The sequence below is a fragment of the Oryza sativa genome, chromosome 2 (assembly GCF_034140825.1).
Source record: "Oryza sativa Japonica Group chromosome 2, ASM3414082v1".
In the NCBI taxonomy this organism is placed as follows: Eukaryota; Viridiplantae; Streptophyta; class Magnoliopsida; order Poales; family Poaceae; genus Oryza; species Oryza sativa.
The window spans coordinates 16,245,382-16,267,231 of NC_089036.1; the positions used below are offsets into that span (position 1 = coordinate 16,245,382).

The 21,850-nt window shown below is 43.0% G+C and overlaps 1 protein-coding gene across 1 annotated transcript; it reads left to right on the forward strand.

Moving 5' to 3' along the window:
* The first annotated feature begins 1,361 nt into the window (after positions 1 to 1,361).
* On the forward strand, positions 1,362 to 4,613 carry LOC4329334 (pentatricopeptide repeat-containing protein At5g18475). Its single transcript, XM_015767863.3, has 2 exons — positions 1,362 to 3,849; positions 4,275 to 4,613. The coding sequence occupies exon 1, from the start codon at positions 1,534 to 1,536 to the stop codon at positions 3,052 to 3,054; it is 1,521 nt and encodes a 506-aa protein (XP_015623349.1). The 5' UTR covers positions 1,362 to 1,533; the 3' UTR covers positions 3,055 to 3,849; positions 4,275 to 4,613.
* Positions 4,614 to 21,850: the final 17,237 nt, after the last annotated feature.

Below are 21,850 nucleotides of genomic sequence, written 5' to 3' on the forward strand. Positions count from 1 at the left end.
TAACAGTCTCCACCGAAACACTGGTATAACAAACAAGATCAGAATCGAGAGCATTTCCTGTGAGCCATGAAATTTGGTGGGGATTGTTAGATTAATGGGCTAAGCCCAATTAAATCCTAATAAATTCCATTGGCCCACATTAAGTGCTATGGGTAATAATACCACCTTGGAAATCGGGTGAAGAGGTCTCAACTTAAATACGGAGTTAGTCTCTGTTGACCGGTTGAGATGGTGCGCGGACAGCCAGGCGGGCGAGGCGAGGCGAGGCGAGGCGAGGCAGACATTTGCTACACTCTCTCGTTTTGTAACGGACGGTAATAAATACGGAGAATTGATTTCGTATCAATGAACGCGTCGGTTACGGAAGTAAACGTCGTGAATTGATTCCGTCGGTTACAGAATTAAACACCGTGAATTGATTCCGTCGGTTATGGAATTAAATGCCGTGAATTGATTCCGTATTAACGAGCGCATCGGTTACGAAATTAAACACCGTGGTTGATGACTCCGAACGTTACTCTCGCACTCGCATATTATATACTCCGCAGTGACTAGAAGGACGGGAGAAGTTCTTCCCGGCCTCTCTTGCACTTCGAGTTCCTCCTCCTCTGTTCCTGAGCTGCAAAATCCTTCCCCGATTCTGTTCACCTGCGTGCACAGGTGTACGGGACGAGCAGGTGCCTCCGAAACTCCATCCGCTTGAGAACCTGCACGGGTAGGCGGACGAACTGCTCTTGTTCTTCACGGCTACTGCTGCTGCATCGACGCCTTCACCAAGATGTCGACGGAGATTGGAGACAAGATAATGAACGACATCAACGGAGGTAGTACTGCCTCAAAATCCAGCGGTGGGACGTTCTCGGGGTATACTTTCATTCTCCCGATTCTATTAGATGTTTCTTTGTTAATACTCTTCGCAATGGCAGTATTGCGTTACTATGTAAATGTTGATACTTATTTCATATCAAGCATACTCAAGTTGTATACATCTTGCACTGTCACTAGATCTACTCATATTGCAAATGTCATGTTTATTGTCTTAATATTTTGGATTAAAATATGCCGAATTATGACTAAATTTACAACAAGAAACCCCTCTTCCCCGGCACGTAAAACGAAGTTCATTTTATTGCATGATTAATTAAGTATTAACTATTTTTTTTAAAAAAATAGATTAACATGATTTTTTTAAACAACTTTTATATAGAAAGTTTTTATATAAATCACACCGTTTAGTAGTTTGAAAAGCGTACGCGCGGAAAACGGGGGAAGAACACAGCAAGAACACAGCCACTCCCGTGAAGCCTAGAGAAATCCTGGCCATCCAAACATACAAAAAGAGCGTCCAAGATTTGACAAACGGCCCAGCCAAGGCAGAGGACACTCGCCTTGCTCCTGCTCCGCTCCGCTCCGGCGCCCTGCCTGCGCTGCGCTCGCGAGACACCACACGAGGGCGGCGCCGCGATTCCACGGCGTCCTGCCGCCCGCCGCCCTAGCCTGTTTCCTCCCCAGCATCCGCCGCCGCAGGGGAGCATGAAACCCTCACCCGCTTCCACCAAAGCCCCGCTCCCGTGGATCTCCCCGCTCCACTACCGAAGCCCCACACGCGCCGCGCCGCCCTCCCCGCCGCCGCCGCCGCCTCCGCTGCCCGAAGCGCCCCTCACGCAGCTGCGGTACGTCCACCACCCCGACCTAGCCCGCCTCATCGCCTCCTCCCCCTCCGCGCAGCGCGCGCTCGACCTCTTCAACGCCGCCGCCGCGCAGCGCGGCTTCTCGCACACCCCGGCCACCTTCGCCGCGCTCCTCGTCCGCCTCGCCCGCTCTCGCCTCCCCTCCGCCGCCGCCGCCGTCCTCCGCCGCGCCGCCTCCGCGCCCTGCCGCTTCCTCGAGCCGCAGTTCCTCCCGCTCCTCCGCCTCCTCCCGCCCGACCACTCCCTCGCGCTCCTCCGCCTCCTCCCCGCGCTCCTCCGCCGGGGCCGCGTCTCCCGCAAGGCCCTCGCCGTCTGCCTCGACCGCCTCGTCTCCTCCCGCCGCTGCCCCGATGTTCTCACCGAGCTCCTGGCCGACCTGCGCGACCCCCGGAGCAAGTACCTTCCGCAGCCCAACACGTGCATCTACAACATCCTCATCAAGCATTACGTCAAGAAAGGCGATTTGGGGACAGCCTTCCAGGTGTTTGATGAAATGCGTAAGATGAACTGCGCTGATGTTAGACCAAGCTTAGTCACCTATTCAACATTGATAGGTGGGCTCTGTCGTGGGGCTCAGATGAAGGAAGCGTTTGAACTATTTGAGGACATGATCGAGAAGGACCGCATTGTGCCAGACCAGCTAACATACAATTTGCTCATCGGTGGATTCTGCAGGCTAGGACAGGTGGAGAAAGCACAATCGATCTTTGGATTTATGAGGAAGAATGAGTGCGAGCCAAATGCCTTCAACTATGCCACTTTGATCAATGGGCACTGTAAGAAAGGGGAAGTGGAGGCAGCGAGGGGGGTATTTGAGGAGATGATTAGATCTGGGGTTCAGCCGGATGCTGTCAGCTATACCTCACTTGTTGGATGCCTTTGTCGGCATGGGAATGTGGATGAGGGGATCAATCTTGTGCAGGAGATGTGGCAGAAAGGGTGTAAGGCTGATGTTGTCACATACAATCTGCTGCTTGAGGGGTTGTGCAAAGATAGACGGATAGCGGAAGCAGTGACCTTGCTTGAGAAGTTACCGTCCGAAGGAGTACAGCTGAATGTCGCAAGCTACCGGATTGTGATGAATTGCCTGTGCTCATGTGGAGAGATGGAGAAAGCGGCTGGCTTGCTGGGCATGATGCTCGGACGAGGATTTGTACCTCACTATGCAGCATCAAACATGCTGTTGATTGGTCTGTGTGATGTTGGGAGGGTATCAGATGCAACAGTCACATTGTATGGACTGGTGGACACTGGGTTCATGCCAGAGGCTAGATGCTGGGCAAGGCTGATTGAGTCTGTGTTCCGGGAGAGAAAGCTTAGGAGATCTATTGAGCTGTTGGATGTGCTGATTGCTGAAGGGTGACCAAGTCAACTTGCTCCAGCATGGATTGTTTTGAGTTTTTGACTGATTTCATCACCTGAAGGGAGGTGAAAAACCAGGTATTGAGATGTTCCAATAAGGAGTGATGACCTACTGAAGCCACATAGGTTTGATAGACATGGGCTGATGACTGTGCAGGAGATGACTGAAGGGATGAGTGATTTGCAGCAGGACTGTGTGTGCAATCAATCTTCACTAAGGTTAGCAAGCACCAAGCAATGACCAGCCTGACCCAATTCATGATGGAATCTGCGATCATTCCGAGGTTGGGGAATCTTCGGAAGGTGCCATGACACATGGTTACTTTGATGTTTCATGATTATGCCAAAAATAGTACTCTGTACATGATTAATAACTGACAAAGGAAGCTGAAGTCTGAACGACCATTTTGTGGACAGGTGTTCATTTTCCTTATTTGCTGGTGTGTTCTTATGAAGGGTTACTGACTGCTTGACAATGGACATATCTGTGTAATACACTGTCATTGTGGAATCCATAGAGATGTTTCATGGTATTTGACTGTATGCAAGAAGGAAATGTGCAGAGAGTCACCATTGTCATCTTGATTGTTTGATTATAGAGATCCAAAACCAAAGTTTTACACAAGGCCAAACTGCAAAGTTGAGAAACATGGTATGAGTTCATGTTGAAGGCAGAGATTCATTCAACCTTCTTGATTGGAGACTTTGCAATGGAATTATTTCTATGCAAATGTAGAGAATGTCCAGGAGTTCAGGACCTGCTGGCAACATAAAGAACTCAGTGGCAGCTGGCAATGTAATATTACGGTTGCTACTCAGGCTAAAACAACTCAATACCAAATTAATGCATTGTCCTTGCATGAGTTCCTGTTTGGAACAGATTATTTACCGGATTATTGCTGTGGATTATCTACTTGAATATAGTGCTACCATGCATGTATGCCATAATTATGGATTGTTGCTATTTTCAAATCTGACTAAGTTTTTTTGATGAGTTACAGTGTAGAACAATATTGCACTGCAAAGTTTCCTATTAACAATGCTCCTTAGCTCTGATAATCTGAAACCTGAATTTACTTTTTTTTCTTTATTTACAAAGTTGGAGACTGGATATGAAGAGATATGATACTTTGATGCTATAATACTTTCAGCCTTTTACTTAAATTCTTGATCAAAATAATCTATGCACTTATAACACCTTACTCCTTTTCTATTTCATAGGTATTCAGCAAAGATCATAGTTGTTTTCTGACCTTCAATGGCAGGAAGCAGTCCTAAAGCAGTGCATTGAGGCTGAGCAACTTGAAAGTGTCAACATGGCTGGAATAAACCTAATCAATAAACTAAGAGAAGCCCTCAATGAACAGGCTTTGAGCACCTTTTATATGTTTCTTAAAAAATATTCTACCATGGTGTGGCATATAATGATATAAGCATATTATTACATTCATAAATATTTATGTTTTTTTCCTTTTATATAACAGGAAACAAAGTCAGAGCTTCTTCGCAATCAGTTGCATGTAAGGATTATTCTTTTATACATTCTCACTTGTTATTGTCCTTGTTATAACTTCATCTTTCACTGCAGAAGCACACCTTAGATTATTCTATTTCTTATATTCCATGTCTATTATCGCTTAATTACTATAATGGAACATTTAAGGGTCAAAATTATGATGAGCATTTTCATGGATGCATAAGCTTTCGTATTACAGTGTCTGCTTGCTTTGAGCTTTACTCCATTCTTGATGCCTCAGCCTAAGATGACCCATGAGTCCATGATATGTGAGCACAACCTCAGTTTTGCTTTGTCAAGCACTTCCATAAAGTCATAAACTTAACTTATCTATAAGCGTATCCTAATAAAAAATTTATGGTCAAAAATCAAATATCATATATTTTAACGAGAGGAATAGCTCGTATCTTCACCAATCTGTTCTATAGACAATTCCATGTGTAGTACTAGTACTGAAAGACCTCATGATGTCACAACTGGTAGAAAGACAATGAGTGACAAAGTATGCGGCAAAATAACGGTGGTACACAAGGAATTTGTTGAAGATTTGTACTTGTAAATTTATTTTGTATTGTTGTGGAAATTTGTTGTGCTTAGGCTAAAACTTGGATACTCGGAGAAATTTTCTTTAGAACTACTTGACTGTTTTATAACTAGAATTCTACATTGTATTTTACGCACATGTTTGGATGGGTCATGGGTGTGATCTATATAATGGATTGTTTATAAATAGAGATATTATATTTCTACCACTATGTTACACTAAGTTATCCAAATAAAAAGAAAATTTATCCAAATAAAAAGAAAATATTTAACGACTAGCATGGCCTCCTCGTCCAGAAGAACAAAAGGTATATGATGATGCGAAGACGTGTGCTGATCCTGTGTGCCAGATCAAATATCTTCTGCACACTTAATCATATGTGACGCAGTGAGCAATAGTTGCGGTTGCGAGAAGGTGGCCAACGATCAGTTGTGACCAGCGGCCATTGTTTACCAGAAATTTTACGGTTCTTGTACATTTACATAACTTCTTCCTCTATAAAGATTACTGTCATTGCAATACATTTACATAACTTCTTCCTCTATGAAGATTACTGCCAATGCAACACAAACAAGGGCTCCAGCAGTCTACCCACCACGGTCTCGCTCCAAAATCTGTGGTAGACGAGGCTACTAAAACTTAGTCCCATGGTATGACTGTTGATAGGTTTCCACGTGCCTCCTATTTCCAACATGAGTCAGCTTAATAAATAGTATTAGTTAGATATCTCCCGCTCCCTTTTTAGGTATTTCCATTAGCAAATGGATTGTAGGATCAAGCAAGAAACTGACTCTGACTGCTATGTGGATATATAGTTTAGTTTGCATAGACAGGATGTATAAGGGATGCAGGTCATCTGCAGTACTGTAGCATCTCTGCATTTTCTCTTTCAATGCAGAGGATCCCAATCCAATAAGAACTCGGTAGGCATCTTGTAGTGAGAGATGGATAGAGATTAAAATGAGACTCGGTAGGCATCTTGTAATGAGAGATGGATAGAGATTAAAATGAGGCACCAACAAAGCTGTACACTTCATTAAAATTAGCCACCTTTGCCATCCATCCATGTACTCGGTTGTCTCTCTAACTAGTTGATATCCCGAGCTTCTCTAACTAATTGATATCCCGAGCTTTGCTGCAAGATATATGGATGAATGCACGTTATACATTATAGAAATTGTAGATGTATGTGTTTAAATAATTGAAAAATATTATGAAGATAATGATTTGACATTTCTTGCATATTATCATATTTTTCAATAATTGTACATATTATCACGTAACTTTGCATCTATTTTACGTCAAAAGGAAAATGTTGCATCTGCTGTTATCGGTGCCAATGCAAAGAAAGAAATTAATGTTCCTTCAGCTTTCTCGGCAAAAAGGCAATACAACTTTGCAAAGGAGAAACTTGTTTAGGTGCAAATATTATGTTATCATGTACATGTCAATTCTCTAGTCCATCTAGAACAAAATTGCTAGAATCTTCAACAAAAACAAGCCAACATTGAGCTGTCCATCGAGCAGCAATCCTGCAATTCCGACACGACAACAACATTCCTAGATCTTCCATTCCCATGTTTGTATGCACGCTCGTGGCTTCGTGCATAGTAGTGCGAGCATTCATCGTGTGTACATACACGCCTACCTTGTTGACAGAAAAGCTTACCTCCTCTTTTTGAAAGAGCCTTGTATATGAAACATATAAATGCATCCATGAACTCTTTCAGATATACTCCTATATGAGTAGTAAGTAGGAGTTGATATTAGAGTAACATCGAACACCTAGAATAATGTCCTTGCTGCAGATTGGTATAACTAAGGCTGTGTTTAGTTCCACACTAAAATTAGAAGTTTTAAGAAAAAAGTTGAAAGTTTATGTGTGTAGGAAAATTTTAATATGATGAAAAAGTTGAAAGTTTAAATAAAAAGTTGAGAACTAAACTCGGCATAAGCCACATGCAGTAGTACTACTTTTGTACCACCATTTGTTTTGGAGCTAGCTCTTGCTTTTGTACTACATTGTATCTTCGCCAATCTTGTTCTACAGGCAATTCATTGTATGCCAGTGAAACATAAGTTTTTTACAAGGTATTTATGCAAGGGTAACACCATAGAAGCCTATTAAGTTATTACGCCTAAACTATGAAGCAGGTATATATTTACAGATGTATATGGATGTTGTAGAGGCAATTCATTGTAAGCCCTCTCAAAAAAAAAATTCATTGTAAGCCGCTCAAAAGTTTATCTTTTCGGTTAGAGTAAATTTAACAAAACTATAAATATATTGACCAAATTATCACAAAACTACATATTTAAAATGGTGTATCACAAAACTAGCTATAGGTTTAGTGTCAATTTAATTACAAAACTTGAACATTTATAACTCAACCATAATATTAGTGCTAAGGATTTAAACCCCAAAATATATAGTTTTGTGATAATTTAATTATTAAATATATAATTTTGTGATACTTAGAGTTAAACCTGTAGTTTTAGGATAAATTTATTGTTAAATCTATAGTTTTATAATAATTTGATCAAAATATCTATAATTTTGTGAAATTTACTCTTTTTTTTGCGAGGAGAAATTTACTCTTTCTGTTATAGGCTACTAAGGTCACTTTTTTTAGACAATATAACTACATGGAGTATATGGTAACATATATAAGTTCATTTTTCCCCATCTTGAAAATCAGGATCTGAGGTATAGAACCTACATAACTCACCAGAAAATAGCTTTTTCTTTTAGTTGGTAAGTTTTCACGGGAGTGTACGTAGTTTTATATTTACAAAACAACAACACCTCCTCCCCCACTCCCAACTAGGGGTGGGCAAAAAATACCCGAAGACCGCAAGCCGAACAAAATCGAGCCGAACCGAATCGAAGTGTCGGTTTTTTTAGGCATCGGTTTACCCTTCGGCATCTGTTTTGCGTTTGATCGGTCTACGGTCTTTTAATTTCTATGGTTTTTAATTGTCACGAACCGAACAACCCGAGAAAACCGGAGAAACCGAACCACACGTACACAGTATCACAACAAATTAGGCAACGTGCAAGCTTTAAGGCCCAACATCTCTTTAATGGGGCCCAACATCTCCTAAGCTACCCATGTCTCAAGCCCTGTTTATTATCATCACGTTATCGTGCGAAGCCACGGCTGTGGCCTCATGGCAACGTGTTCCAACGGTTTGTTCAGTGAACCGAAGTTACTCCGTTTAATCGGCTCGGTTTTCTTTTTTATATAGATTCTTCGGTTGCAATAGAAAACCAAAATTTATTAAACCGTTGAAACCGAGCTGAATTAACCGAGTAAACCGAACGCTCACCCCTACCCCCAACCCACACATACAAACGCACACACACACATCAATGTTCTCTGAAACTGATGTGAACTTTCTAAACAATACGGTTCATCTCCTACCTCCAGAAAGTATTTGGCATGTCGATCAGGGATTGCAATTTCAGTTCAAAATTTCAGGCCCCCTTGCTGGCAAGCGATTATTTTAGTCGAAATTTTCGGTTTTCTCAAATTTTTGCAAATTTGGCCAAAATTTAGTTAAATTCAGTTAAATTATGCTAAAATTTTGAGAAAAAAAAAAGGTCCAAAAAGTACCAAAATTTCGGATGAAATCAAAATTGAAAACCCTAGTGTCGATCCATTAGCTCAATTACCAGCAGCTGTCACTTTAGAAGAATGCAGTTCACATTCAACTAGCAGCAACGCCTCGAGTGAAATTCAACCCCATATATACTGAGATACCGGCCAAGACACATGTTAGCACATTAGTATATAGTACAACTGCTACTGCAGCTATCCATGGTTCAAGTACTAATAGGAATTCCAGTTTTTTCCTGTTTGATCGATTCCTGCTGCGAGTACGAGGTGGAAAAGAGTTACAATCCCACGGTGTCGGCTCCCAGAGCTTCAGTAGCTGATGCTATACTAAAACTTCGTCGATTGGTGCCACAGCTGATGGGATTCCACATGCCTCCCATTTCTAGTGTTGCTCAAGTTGGTAAATAGCGTGTGTTTCGGTTACTATTAGCGACCAAATTAAAGGCTGGAGCAAGGAACTGATGACCGATATGTACATATGTGAAGAGGATATATATATACATACATAGAAATAATTAAGCATGCATCTTCAACTATAGTAATGGATGAGGAGTTTCGGCATGATGTACTATGTAAACAGAAAAACTACTCAACCATATCCCGTGGAAATGGAATAAGTAGGTAACGCTTTGTTCTTATCTATTTGCCTTCTCTCTCCGAGTCTTCGTCTTCCTCCTCCGCCTCTCCTATTTTGCCCTCCTTTTCCCCTTCCCCTCCTCTCTGTTGCAGAGAGCTCCTCTATGAAGGCATGGCAATGGCGAAGCAGGCCCCCCGAAAACGGATCCCCTCCCCCTCCTCCTCATTGCTGGTTCTACCCTGAGTGCATGTTGGTTACAAGGTCATATTGCCTCCTCCTCCGTCTCAATCTTTTGAGGCATGGACACCCACTGGATCTAGCTCCCATGGCGGAAGGGGGAAGGAGGGAAGGAGGGAGGCTGTCGAGAAGGATGCTGACCAACGTGGGTTTCTTGGCCTCATCCTTCAAGGCGCTTTGCTGATGGTGATGGAGCTTTCATTCGCGGCGACGTGATGGCGAGCCACCATGCTCATTGCCGGAGTGTGTGCAAGTATGTTGTGCGATGTATCATCCACAGTCGGTACCCCATAGGTACCAAGTTTGATACATGTGGTATTACCGCTGATACCCAGGTATCAGACCCAGTACCTGTAGGTACCATGCTTAATATCTATGGTATCATGGCTGATACCCACAGGTATTAAACCTGATACCTGGTACCTGTGAGGTATCAAGTATCATGGCTGGCTGCGAGGTATGGCTAGCTACGAGGAATCAAGCACCACATGCCTTCTCTCCTTTTATCCCTTCCCCTCGGCTCCATCCTTGTTTCCTACTACTGCTGCAACCGATGTCACTCCTTGCATCGCCAAGCGTTGGTTCAAGACGTGGAGGGAGCAATACCAAGGAGGAGCTTGGAGGAAGAGGGCACTGTCTGCTGCTTCGGCTAGCTGCGAGTGTGCTCCACCGACAAGGTATCGCGTGTGGAGGCGCGTGAGACCGAGGAGGATCCGTGTAACGCCCCGATTTTCGTTCAGGATTAAAAATCATTAAATAATGCATTTTCTAGAAATTAAATAAAAGTTAAAGCAATTTAATAAAGTGAAATAATGGGAGAATTAAAATTTCCTTTAAAAATCATTGGCCGAGAATATTTTGTAATATTCTTTGTGCCCTAAAATACTCTCTGAAATTTCACGAATTTTCGGAGCTCGAGAAATAATTTGAATAGCACAAAGTTCATTTAACCAATCTCTACTACTTAAAAAATAAGAGGTGCTTCCATCGTCCGTCAAAAAAACCGGGCGAAAAAAACCAAGTTTGTCCGATCCAAAAAAAACCAGGCGAAAAAAAGTGCGAAAAAAAAACCAAATATGTCCGATCCAGAAAAAAGGCAAAAAAAAATGGGCGAAAAAAAAACCAAAATTTGTCCGATAAAAAAAACCGGCGAACAAAAACGTGCGAAAAAAAGAAAAGAAAAAACAAAATAGCGACAAAAAAAGTCCGAGTCGGTCCCTAAAAAAATAGCGATAAAAATAAAAAAAAGTTTGACTCCTCTTGTTGCGATTCAAAAAGTCCGACTCTAGATCCGAATCCCACTTCTCTCAGATTAAGTCCGAGATACTAGGCACCACTTCTCTCGGTTTCAATCTATACCATTATTCCATACATCTTGGTGAAAAAAAATTGATGTGCTGGATTGAAGATCTGTTTGCAAAAACGGAACCTACATATCGAGAGCATTCCATTTTTATATGATTTTAATTTTTGGGTTTGTACATTTGTATTTGAGTCCCTGTAATTTTTATATTTGCATTTGAGTCCCTATAATCTTGCAATAAGGTGCTTTTGGTCTTTTTTAAAAAAAACAATAAATAAAAGGGATATAACAAAGGTAGAAAGGTGCATAAAAAGAAAAAGAAAAGCCACACAAAAAAGAAAATAAACAAAAAAAACAACAACAGAAGTCTATTTCCCCTAAGTGGCGAAAAAAAACTGTAGATGCAAACGGGAAAAAAAATCCAATTCCTATAAAAGGCAAAAAAAAAAAACTGGTGAAAAAAAACGCTAGATCCGATTCCTTTAAAAATGGAAAAAAGTCTGATTCCTGTAAAGGCGAAAAAAATCCGAAAAAACATCTAAAAAAGTTTGTCCGATTCTCTAATAAAGTGGCAAAAAAATGGTTCGTAAAAAAAAAAAGCTGGTTCGTATAAAATAAAAAATGCACGCAAGAAAATATGGAAAGGGCGAAACAAAGTCCAATTTCTAATCAGTATAAATCTCTTCTCTATCTCTAATCTAATCTAACTATTTAAAAATAAAAAATGCATGAGAAAATAAAAACGATCAAAAAGACGTGTGAGAAAAAAGTCAGAAAAAAGCGCAAAAAACACGCTGAAAAGGTTTTTTTTCCATCTTCTTACAAAATAAAAAAACACGTGTGAAAAATTATTTCCATTGCCAGCAAAAACTTTTTAAAAAAACATACGAGGAAAAGACTGTCAGAAAAAATGCGTCATTTCTAAAAAAAAATGGTTTAAAAAAACCACGCAAGAAAAAACACTATCTATTAAAAAAACCGCTCTGAAAAATCTGTCAGAAAAAAGCTAAATTGATGGACGCTTGAGTCGGGTAGGATCCATCAATTTTTTACCATCTACTACACGGCTTTTATTTCGTCATATATTCTCATGTATTGGAAAAAAGCAAAAAATAACATTTAAAAAAACAGGCAAAAAAAACCACGCGAGAAAGTAATTGTCAGAAAAAATTGACAAAAAAACACGCGAGAAAAGCAAAACAAAAAAGAGGAGAAAAATATGGTTTTTGTCATCACTAAAAAATGGAAAAAAAAACATGCTAGGAAAAAACTATTAGAAAGAAATGCGCTATTTCTGAAAAATGGTTTGAGAAAATCGTGGAAGAAAAAAAAAACACCGTTTATAAAAAAAGCAAGCTGCTCATTAAAATACAAACATTGTCTTCACATGATTATGCATGAAAAACGTATATTATCATTAAAATTTTTTCACCCATTGCAACACACGGGCATTTTTGCTAGTTTAATAAAAAGAAAAACAATCAAATCTCCCCTCCTTCAATTTGGGCCACTTCCGGCCCAAAGCCCTCCTTCCCTCCCTGCGGCCCGTCCCCTCCCCTCTTCCTTCCTTCCTCCTTGGGCCATCGACCTATCTTCCTTCCCCTCGCGCAAAGTCTAAATAACCCCCTGGGTTCTCCTCCCTCTCTCCCTCCCCGACAGGTGGGCCCGGCGACCCCACCTGTCAGGCCCTCCTCCTACCTTCGGCTTCCCAGGCCGAAGCCGCCATGGTCGGCGGTTGCCGCCCACGTCCCGCCAAATCCGGCGCCCTCCCGCTCGCGCCCTCGCACCCAAACCAAGTGAAACCGGTTCCCCTCCAACTCCTCCACATTTTCCCCCACTTTTCCCCAATTTTTGGCGCCAAATTGAGCTCCACTTCGCCCACGTCGGCATCCCACGTCGCCGCCTCTCCCGCGCGTGCGTGGACGCGGTCGTCGCCCACGTCCGCGCCGTTTTCCCCCACTCTCCCCGCAAAATCCGGCCACGTCGCCGCCTCCCACATCTCTCTCTCTCTCCCCCACGTCGCCGGCTGGTTTCCACCCCTCTCGGGCCCGATCCCGCCTCCCCGAGCCCTATATAAAGCACCCTCGTGCTCCCCTCTTCCGTTTCCCCCCTCCACCCCGAGCTCCCTGCGCTTTTCCCCGCTCTCCCCACGCTGCTCCCCATCGCCACCCACCTCAGGCGAGCTCCGGCCGCCGTTTCCTGTCGCTAGGGCCGCCGCCACCTTCGGCATCACCGAGCCAAGCCCTACCTCGGCATCCACTCTGTTTCCCCATTCCATTGTCGGAATTCCATCTCCACCATGAAACCGAGCCGCCGCCCCTTCCACCGCCTCCAGCTGCCCGCCACCGCCACTCTAGCCGCTGCCGCACCGCGCCGATGCCGCCTTCGGGTTCGCCGCATCGTGCCACGCCCCGGCCGCCACTCCACCCGTCCATTCCATCGCCCGAGGACTGCTTCCACCATCGACCCGAGCTCCACCACCGCCTGTGTCGCCTCAAGCCACCACTCCTCACCGCCTCAGCCATCGCCACGCAAATCCGCCGCCACCCTCGGCTTCGCCGCGCTGCCCCGCACACCGGCCGCCACTCCAAATCCCCAAACGATCACCGGAGCCCCGGTTCAGCCGCCAACCCGAGCCACCACCACCTCTACCGCCTCCGGCGGCCTCTCCTCGCTGTCTCCGGTCGCCGCGCGCGGCCTAATCCCTCTCTCTCTCCTTCCTCGGGCCAAGACGCTCCCCGACCGCCCCCTCGCTTGCCGGGCCGGCGCCGCCATCACCGTGGTCGTCGTCGTCCTTCCCCGCGCCGGTCATCGTCATCTCGGTGAGCATCTCCCTCCTCCTCCCCTTCCTTTCTTTTCCTCTCTTTGCCGCACTGGCCGCCGCTTGCACGTCGCCGCCATGCCTAGGCACCGCTCGCCGCCGCAGCCCGCGTGTGCCACAGCTTCCCGCGCCGGTGGCCGCGCCGCCGCTCGCCGTCGCTCGGCCGGCTGGCCTGAGCCGCGCCCGTGCCCCAGCGCGCCACCCCGTGGCCGCCCGATCGGCTTGGGTCGATCCGGGCCGTCGGTTCCCGTGGACCGGCGGTGGACCGCCTCGGTGGTCCCAGACCACGGTGGACCGGCGCCCTTGTGTCGCTGACCGGTGGGGCCCGCTTGCTTGCGCCGCCCCTCCCCCTTGATGACGTCAGCGCGTCCCTTTTCCTTTGAGAAAATAATTAATAATTGCACAATAATTCGTTAATAATTCTAGAAATTCATTTAAATGGCTCAAAACTTCTAAAATTCATATCTAATTCATTCGAACTCCAAATTGGGCCATTCAACTTGCTAAATTCATCTAAAATTGAGATCTACATGTTTGTTTACTTTTTATGTACTGTTTCCCTGGTTTTTATTAGAGTTTTTCCTCGTTGTGCATGCTAGCGTGTAGAATCCGTTGTTCGGAAGTTCGCGGTCGCAAGGATCAGAGTTCAGAAGGTTGAAGTGAAGAAGCAAGGCAAGTCACACATTCCCCTTGAGCATATTGAGCCTACTTTACAATTGTTTTACTATTTGCAAATAAACATGCATATTTTGCTAATTACATGGGATCTGGGTATTACCTATCTGCTTGCTTGTGCTATGTTTACTTGATATCTGTCCTTTGTCAACCTTGGGTAATAAATCAACTAGCTCATGTTACTTATGTGACCTAGCTGGAACTATATGCTTAGCCATGCTTAATTACCACTAGCTCAGTTGATGGGATAATTACAGTATTAGACCATTTCAGTAACAGAATGAGCTGCGTGCTCGAGACATCTGGCCATGCTTCATGGTCGTAATTATCCAACTAAAATGCGACTAAATGGTGGGCTGTAGGTGCATGGTTTTGCTAGTCGCACCCATGGCAATTAAGGACCGGTTCGCGGGAAACCTTGGAAGAATTTATCGTGCTTACCACAAGCCAACGTGGGCAACGGCTGGGCTTGTAGTGTAGCTTTCCTCTAGCCGACGTACCCAGGCGAGGGTGGGCGTGATAGAGTTGGGTCGGCCGGGGTGTCCGGTTGATCGGCTTCCGGATTCACCGCGGCACGAGAGGGGGCTGCCCGTTGCCTGCTGGGAACGGGGGCGAACCCTGAGGTGTGGTGCGATCGGTTAGAGGGGGTTATGAGAAGGGTCCTGTCACGGCCTCTTTCCGGTATGTCGTGGTGGCATGTCGGCGCACGGAAACATATCGTGGGGATTTGTCTTGTGGGTACAGTTGTACACCTCTGGCCAGAGTAAAACTATTCGAATAGCCGTGCCCGCGTGCCCGCAGTTATGGGCAGTCGACCAGATTCACCGTGATTAGTCTCACCTTAATAAATCGACTCAATGCACTGTAGTTCAGGTGGGTTGGTTGGGCCTGTTCAACGTGGTGCAGCGTTGATCAGTGGAAATTTAATGTTATTTTAATTACTCAACAGTTTTACTATTTTACTCAATAAAATATTTTACAACCGCCTTTATACAAATAGCCACAAACCGTCCTTGTGTTCCCCTTACATGTCTGCATCATTGGTGTGGCTTGCTGAGTACGGTGGTTGTACTCAGCCTTGCTATTATTCCCCTTTTTCAGAAGTGTAGTGCTTCTGAGCTAGAGGCAAAGTTAGAAGACCAAGGCTCAGACCCCAGTTGAGTTTTGCCTGTGGAGTGGAGCTGAAGCCCTGCTAGGATCGCCTTTTTCGCTGATGCTGCTTTTGTTTCGGTGTGAGAAATAAGTGCCTCTTCTGTAAGTATTTTATGCTTTATTTACGTTTGGAACTGTTTATTACTTGTCGTTTTGTGTACCCTGGCTAGTCCTGGACAGGGATTTAATACACAAAATAGTCTGGAAATTTGGGCTAAATTTCTGGGCGTGACAATCCGGCTGGGGAAAGCAACGAGGAATCGCGTGGACACCAGGTGACGCGGTTGGAAATATCTATTAATTTATCAAGTTGTTTAATTATCTCGTGACTTTAGTCTTGAACGGCATCCCGTGCGCTAGCTGCCCTCTTTTAGAAATATGTATTACGTAAATAATAGGTTTGAAATAGTCTTGGTTTGCCTCTTAATGCTGAAGGAATCTGGTGTACTATATTGGCTTGTGTACAAATCTGGTACATGACAACACTAATGTGGAAAAGATGATAAGTTTGGAGCAAGAGTAGCACTTTGGTTGAAGGTGCGCTGTGAGGCCGGTACGTTTGGAAACTTGGAATTATTTTAAAGGTCAATATAAAGTAAAGTGACAACACTAAGGGAATGCACGGCATCACGCCGCGCGCAGCCATGCACACAAACATCACTTAAGCAAAAATTTTATTAAACACAAATTAGCTATCATTGATAAGCGTTCTCCATTTAACATAATATCAAAACGTAGTACTCCCTCCGTCAAAAAAAAAAAAAGCTAACCTAGAAGGGGATGTGACCCCTCTACAGTAAATCTGGACATAGCAAAGTATACACAATATATATCAACCTCCCATGTTATCTAACCACACACATTTTGCTAGCTGTAAAGGAGGATGAACACCTGCAAAAAGGAAATAAATTTCCTAGAAACTTGAGGAAAAGAGAATACCAAACCCCCATCAGACAACTGATAATAGAAGCAATGGTACGTAGCAAGATAAAAAGCAAGGTTTTAACATCATTGCCTAAATGTACCCAAACATATTTATTTGAACTTGTGTTTAAGCCTTTATGCTGTAATTGTTTTGGACGCCCTAAAATATCCAGTGAACACCAGGTACCTCGGCAACTCAAGCAATAGTGAATCAGCTCTGTGCACACTCCAAATGATGTAAAAGCTCCTTCACCAATCTCATGCATCCGAAATCATTTCAAAAATTCGAAAAGTCTGCACGTAGAATATAATCATTTGTGAATAATAAGGGAAAGATAACAATAACACTAAATTGTTGGGAGCATCGGAGCTAATATCATGCATGCTAGACTAAAATCATGGTAAAGAAATAAGAACAGCGGAACAAAGCAGCAGAATGGTCTCTCTTAATTTGGATTACCCTTTCCTAATAAAGTAAAGAGAAACATTTTCAAGATTCACTAGGCTTGAATAAACTAAATCAACTAACATACCTGAGTAAACCAGAAACAATTTATTAACTCCATATGACCAATCTATATGTTGTAGCAGGGGGCTAACACCTCTTCCTCCCATTCGGTCAAAACACTGGAGTAAAAGAGGTGTTGAGAATTCTAAGTGTCCGAAAGGGAAATTACCCTTTCGAATGGTAAAACACCTTTTCAAGTGGAAGAATACCTTTTCAAGTAGGAAAACACCTACTCGAGTGGTGAATTACCTTTTCAATGGTAAAATACTTTTCAAATGGTTTTATGTTGCTCAGTTAACTTGAGCGAACTATAATCTATGTCAGGTAAGTTCCAAGAGCAAAGCAAGTGGTAAGAAGTGTTTGAACTTTCAAGATAGAAAAGGCACTCAACACAAGGGCTCGAGGAAGAACACTACTTGAGTAAGGGAAGATGCTAAAAGAAGATTCTGTGAGGACCATTCTCAACCACTCTTGCCAGCTGGCGCCAAAAGACTATAATGACCTACAAGATGTACCAAAATGCACCTAGGGTTGACCCGCGGGGGCAAAGATGTAATCTTGCATGTACGACCATGGGCTATTTAAGCCGGTCAAAATCCTGTAGCGGGACAAGAGACATTTTATAACACAAAAGTAATCACCAAAAGGTTGTGTGTACTGTTTGAGCTCTCTAAGAATAGGCAGGAGAGTTCCTTTTTCCGCCTATCCCCAAACTTGGTCACGACATGATACAAAATCACAAAGTTCAACAAATGGTATGTAAAGCAAGAACCTCATATTTTAACTTTATTTTTGGATGATTCAATACTTACAGCTGCAGAGTCGGCAGAGATGCCCATGTCTTAATTTGGATTACCCTTTCCTAATAAAGTAAAGTGAAACATTTTCAAGATTAACTAAGTTTGGATAACTAAATCAACTAACATATCTGAGTAAACTAGAAGCAATTTATTAACTCCATATGACCAATCGATACAAAATCACGAAGTTCACAAATGGTATATTACGCAAGAACCTCAGATTTTAACTTTAATTTTTGGATTATTCAATACAGACAGCTGCAGAGTCGGCAGAGATGCCTATGTGCAGGGCTTCTATACGTTGCATATCGAGTTTAACAACCATGTTAGGTTGACTTGATTTGAACACAATCTTTATGGCTTCAGCCACCTGCTCAACACATAGGCTATCCATCCATCCATCCAAAAGTTAAGATCACCATAGGTCAATAGCAGCAGGGCGATAACAGCTCAAATGTCAACGATGAAATTGAAAAGCATTACTAACTGTAGGATGAGGCAAGTACGCAAATACTACCCCATAATTCAGACAACAAATCCACTCAATTCTGTATATATCTAATTTGCATTGCACATACTTAGTAGACCTAGATAAATTCCTATGAGATCTCCACAAATCTGAATTTCAACTACGATTTCCACCATACATTGCGATCTCCTTCCCTCCCATTCTCTGATTTGGTCGTAACTTGCTTTACGTCGAGTTTGATAATAAAGGTTCATAACTTATTCCATCCGCATGGAAAACGATGTTGCTCATTAGCATATGACTAACTAAATATTAGCTTAAAACTTAAAAATAGATTATTATGATTTTCAAGCAAATTTATTTTTTTTGCAAAAAAAAACAGATATCATTTAACAGTTTGAAAAGAGTACACATGGCAAACGATGGAGTATAAGTTGGGAAAGGTGAGTGCCCAACTCAGCTTTATGCTGTGTTCTTTTTCACACGCATGGTTCCCAAACTTCTAAACAGTGTGCTTTTATATATATATATATATATATATATATATATATATATATATATATATAAGTTGCTTGAAAAAAATCATATTAATACATTTTCTAAGAATGTTTAGCTAATACTTAATTAATCTGTATGATCGAATCACAATAACTAAGCTAACCAGAGGGGGGTGAATGGTTGGTATACCCAAAAACCGAAAACTTTTAGCGGAAATAAAAGTTACCCTCAAATTCAACGGATCGCAGTCTGACCGAAATTGTCATGTTGGTCTGACCGCCTGGTTGCCATCGGTCTGACCGAGGTTGAATCTCCGGTCTGACCGCCGAGATCAGCTCCTGTCACCTGTCGCCGAAGCCGGTCTGACCGCCGTGTCCCCGCCGGTCTGACCGCCGCGATGCCTCCGGTCTGACCGCCGGTGCGCCACCGGTTAGACCACCGAAACCTGGTGAAACACAAATCGAAGAACTCTTAAAGTAGATGACAACTTTATTGGTTCTCTCCGTATTTACAAAGTGCACCAACAACACTCCTTACAAAAATTTCGACAAAACTCAAAACTCTAACTCAAAACTCAACTCAATTGCTCTCAAAAGCGATACCAGGAAGCCTCACGCTCCCCCTCTATTTATACCCGAGGTAGGCAGCCTAAAGCCACGAACCAAACTCATACTAGAAGTCCTAAACACCTTAGGAAACCCTCAAGTACAAGAAACAAACTTTACATAACCAATCATATCAAATTTGGACTCCTTCCAAATTCGACTCCGCATCCCATACGCACACAATACCTCCATCGTATGCCATATGGAATCTTCACCAACCACATGCATCAACTCTAGCCTAAGTATCCCGCATGATCTCTGCCCACCACGGACGTCGTCTTATCCCCAAGCCGACTCCCGGTCCATCACCGCAAATACTCTCCCGAGGCATCGAGTCACCTACACATGAAATAAACAAAGAAACCATATTCCGAGACCAAAGCTATCTCCAACTTGACTCATCGTTAGCAAACAACAGTATTACATACGCATAGTATCCATCTAGAAACCATAGTCATGAAATAATCACAGATATCCAAACAAACAACCCGAAACCGAAACCAACACAGAGTCGGCCGGCCAGACCGCGGGCTGGCCGGTCTGACCGCGCGCATACCGCCAGTCTGACCGGCAACCCTTGCCTGGTCTGACCGGTCACATAAAATAATAACACCTGTGATTCACCTGTAAATCCAATCATCTCCAAAACCACTTCGTAAATAAATTCCAAATAACAAAACCAATAATCTCTAATGCCAATTGTTCATCACAGAATAATAATCAAAAACACCTTTGATTTTACATAATCATGCGCTAATCCGCGTATCCGTTTTACGTGTCGGAGGGGAAGGTTCCCAATTCCAACCCTCCTTGCCGAACTCAGCCTTAGTTTGCTTCTTCACAAGTAGGAATATCTCCACGAGGTGGCATTCCTGTTGACATGATCTGTTCAGAAAAATCAAAATATCACACACACACTGACCATAGCAATCGACATAATCAGTAAGAAACACCAACTAAAATCAGTATGCAATGGCGATCAGTAAACAACACCAACTGAAATTAGCACGCAACCACATGATCAGTAAGAAACACCAACTGAAATCAGTATGCAAAGGCATAATCAGTAAGAAAACCAACTGAAACCAGTATGCAATGACATGATTAGAAAGCAACAGCAAATAAAAACCCACTTTGTCCACTTGTCAGTATAATGCATAGTCATGCTGATTGCAAACACGGTGTCCCTCTCATCCTGAAAAGGATAAGGTCATGCTACAGATTGAAGGAGAAACAGAACAGGAAAGATTATATATCCCAGATTTCTGTTATGTACGATTATTATCTCTAATCATCTTAGTTCAGTAAAAACTCTACAGGTCACATGCACTGACCAAAAGTCCTGTACAGGAAACTAAAAACCAAGACAGTGCACAGTTCAGAGTTCAGAATTCTACTTTATTGGTCAACTTTGTTTAGAGTTAGAGTTGTTCATAGCAACTTGATAGTGAATTCATAGCCAAGCAGATAATTCACGTCCACTAAAAAATAGATATCTTCACAAACAACTGAAGTGGTTAGAGATCTGCAGAGACAAGACCTCATCATCATGAAAGCACAATAAAAAATGGCATGGACAGCCATAAAAAACCTCTGCTAGTTTGGCTCTTTTTGAAGCTCAAGAAAGTTATCGAGGATATACATCTACTTGGTTCAATGCAGATCAAGAAAATGACCACGGATATACATCACCAAGTAGACTATGTGTATAATGGACGGGAGCAGACCAAATGGATATAAGTATAATCCAAGCTGAGAGCAGTGTTAAGTGAACAGCCATATAATGGAAAACAACTTTCATGTTTGATTCAGAGAGCACTTTTTTCGTTGGGAATAAGTTCTTCCCTTTCCTTTTGTGTGAACAGCTTTGTTTCCTGAATAGTCAATGCCACTGTTGTTTCCTGCCAGCAAATCTTTTGAAAAAATCTTCTGAATAAACAACAAGCACATGTTTAGAAAAATAAAATTACCAACAAAACTTTAAATAAGATGTCCACGTATATGTGCGGGGCTCTCGTCCTACTTATATTAAAGTGCCTAGAAAAGTCATTTTAAATGGTATTGTCGACCTTTTGCAAATTATCTGAGCACAATTTTCTTCGTAAGTTGCTGCTTGAAAAATGAACTTGTCAGCCTTTACCTAAGAATAAAATCTGTAGATTAAGTCCAATAAAAATGTGGGTCACTCTGTATGTTACCCCTCAGTGATTTAACTACACGCTAAACAACCGATCATCAACGAGGGTTTTTCTTCAGCGATTTAACAGCACGCTAACAACTGTGACGGGCCGCTGGCCTCCGTCACATAGAAAAGCCGTTCACGACGAGTCGATGGCTGTGCCAAGATCGTTCCCAACGCCTCCCATTCCCATGCCTGCCTTCCTAGTTGGGACTCGGGAGCAAATGGAAAGCTTAACCAGATGAGCAGCTATGGACGTCTGATTATTGAGCAGCACAGCACGCATATAGTTGCTGGGGACATCTCTTATTGTTAGCTGATCTGTGCTAATGCTAGTGTAGTTGTGTACATTGCAGCGGCGTGCCTTTG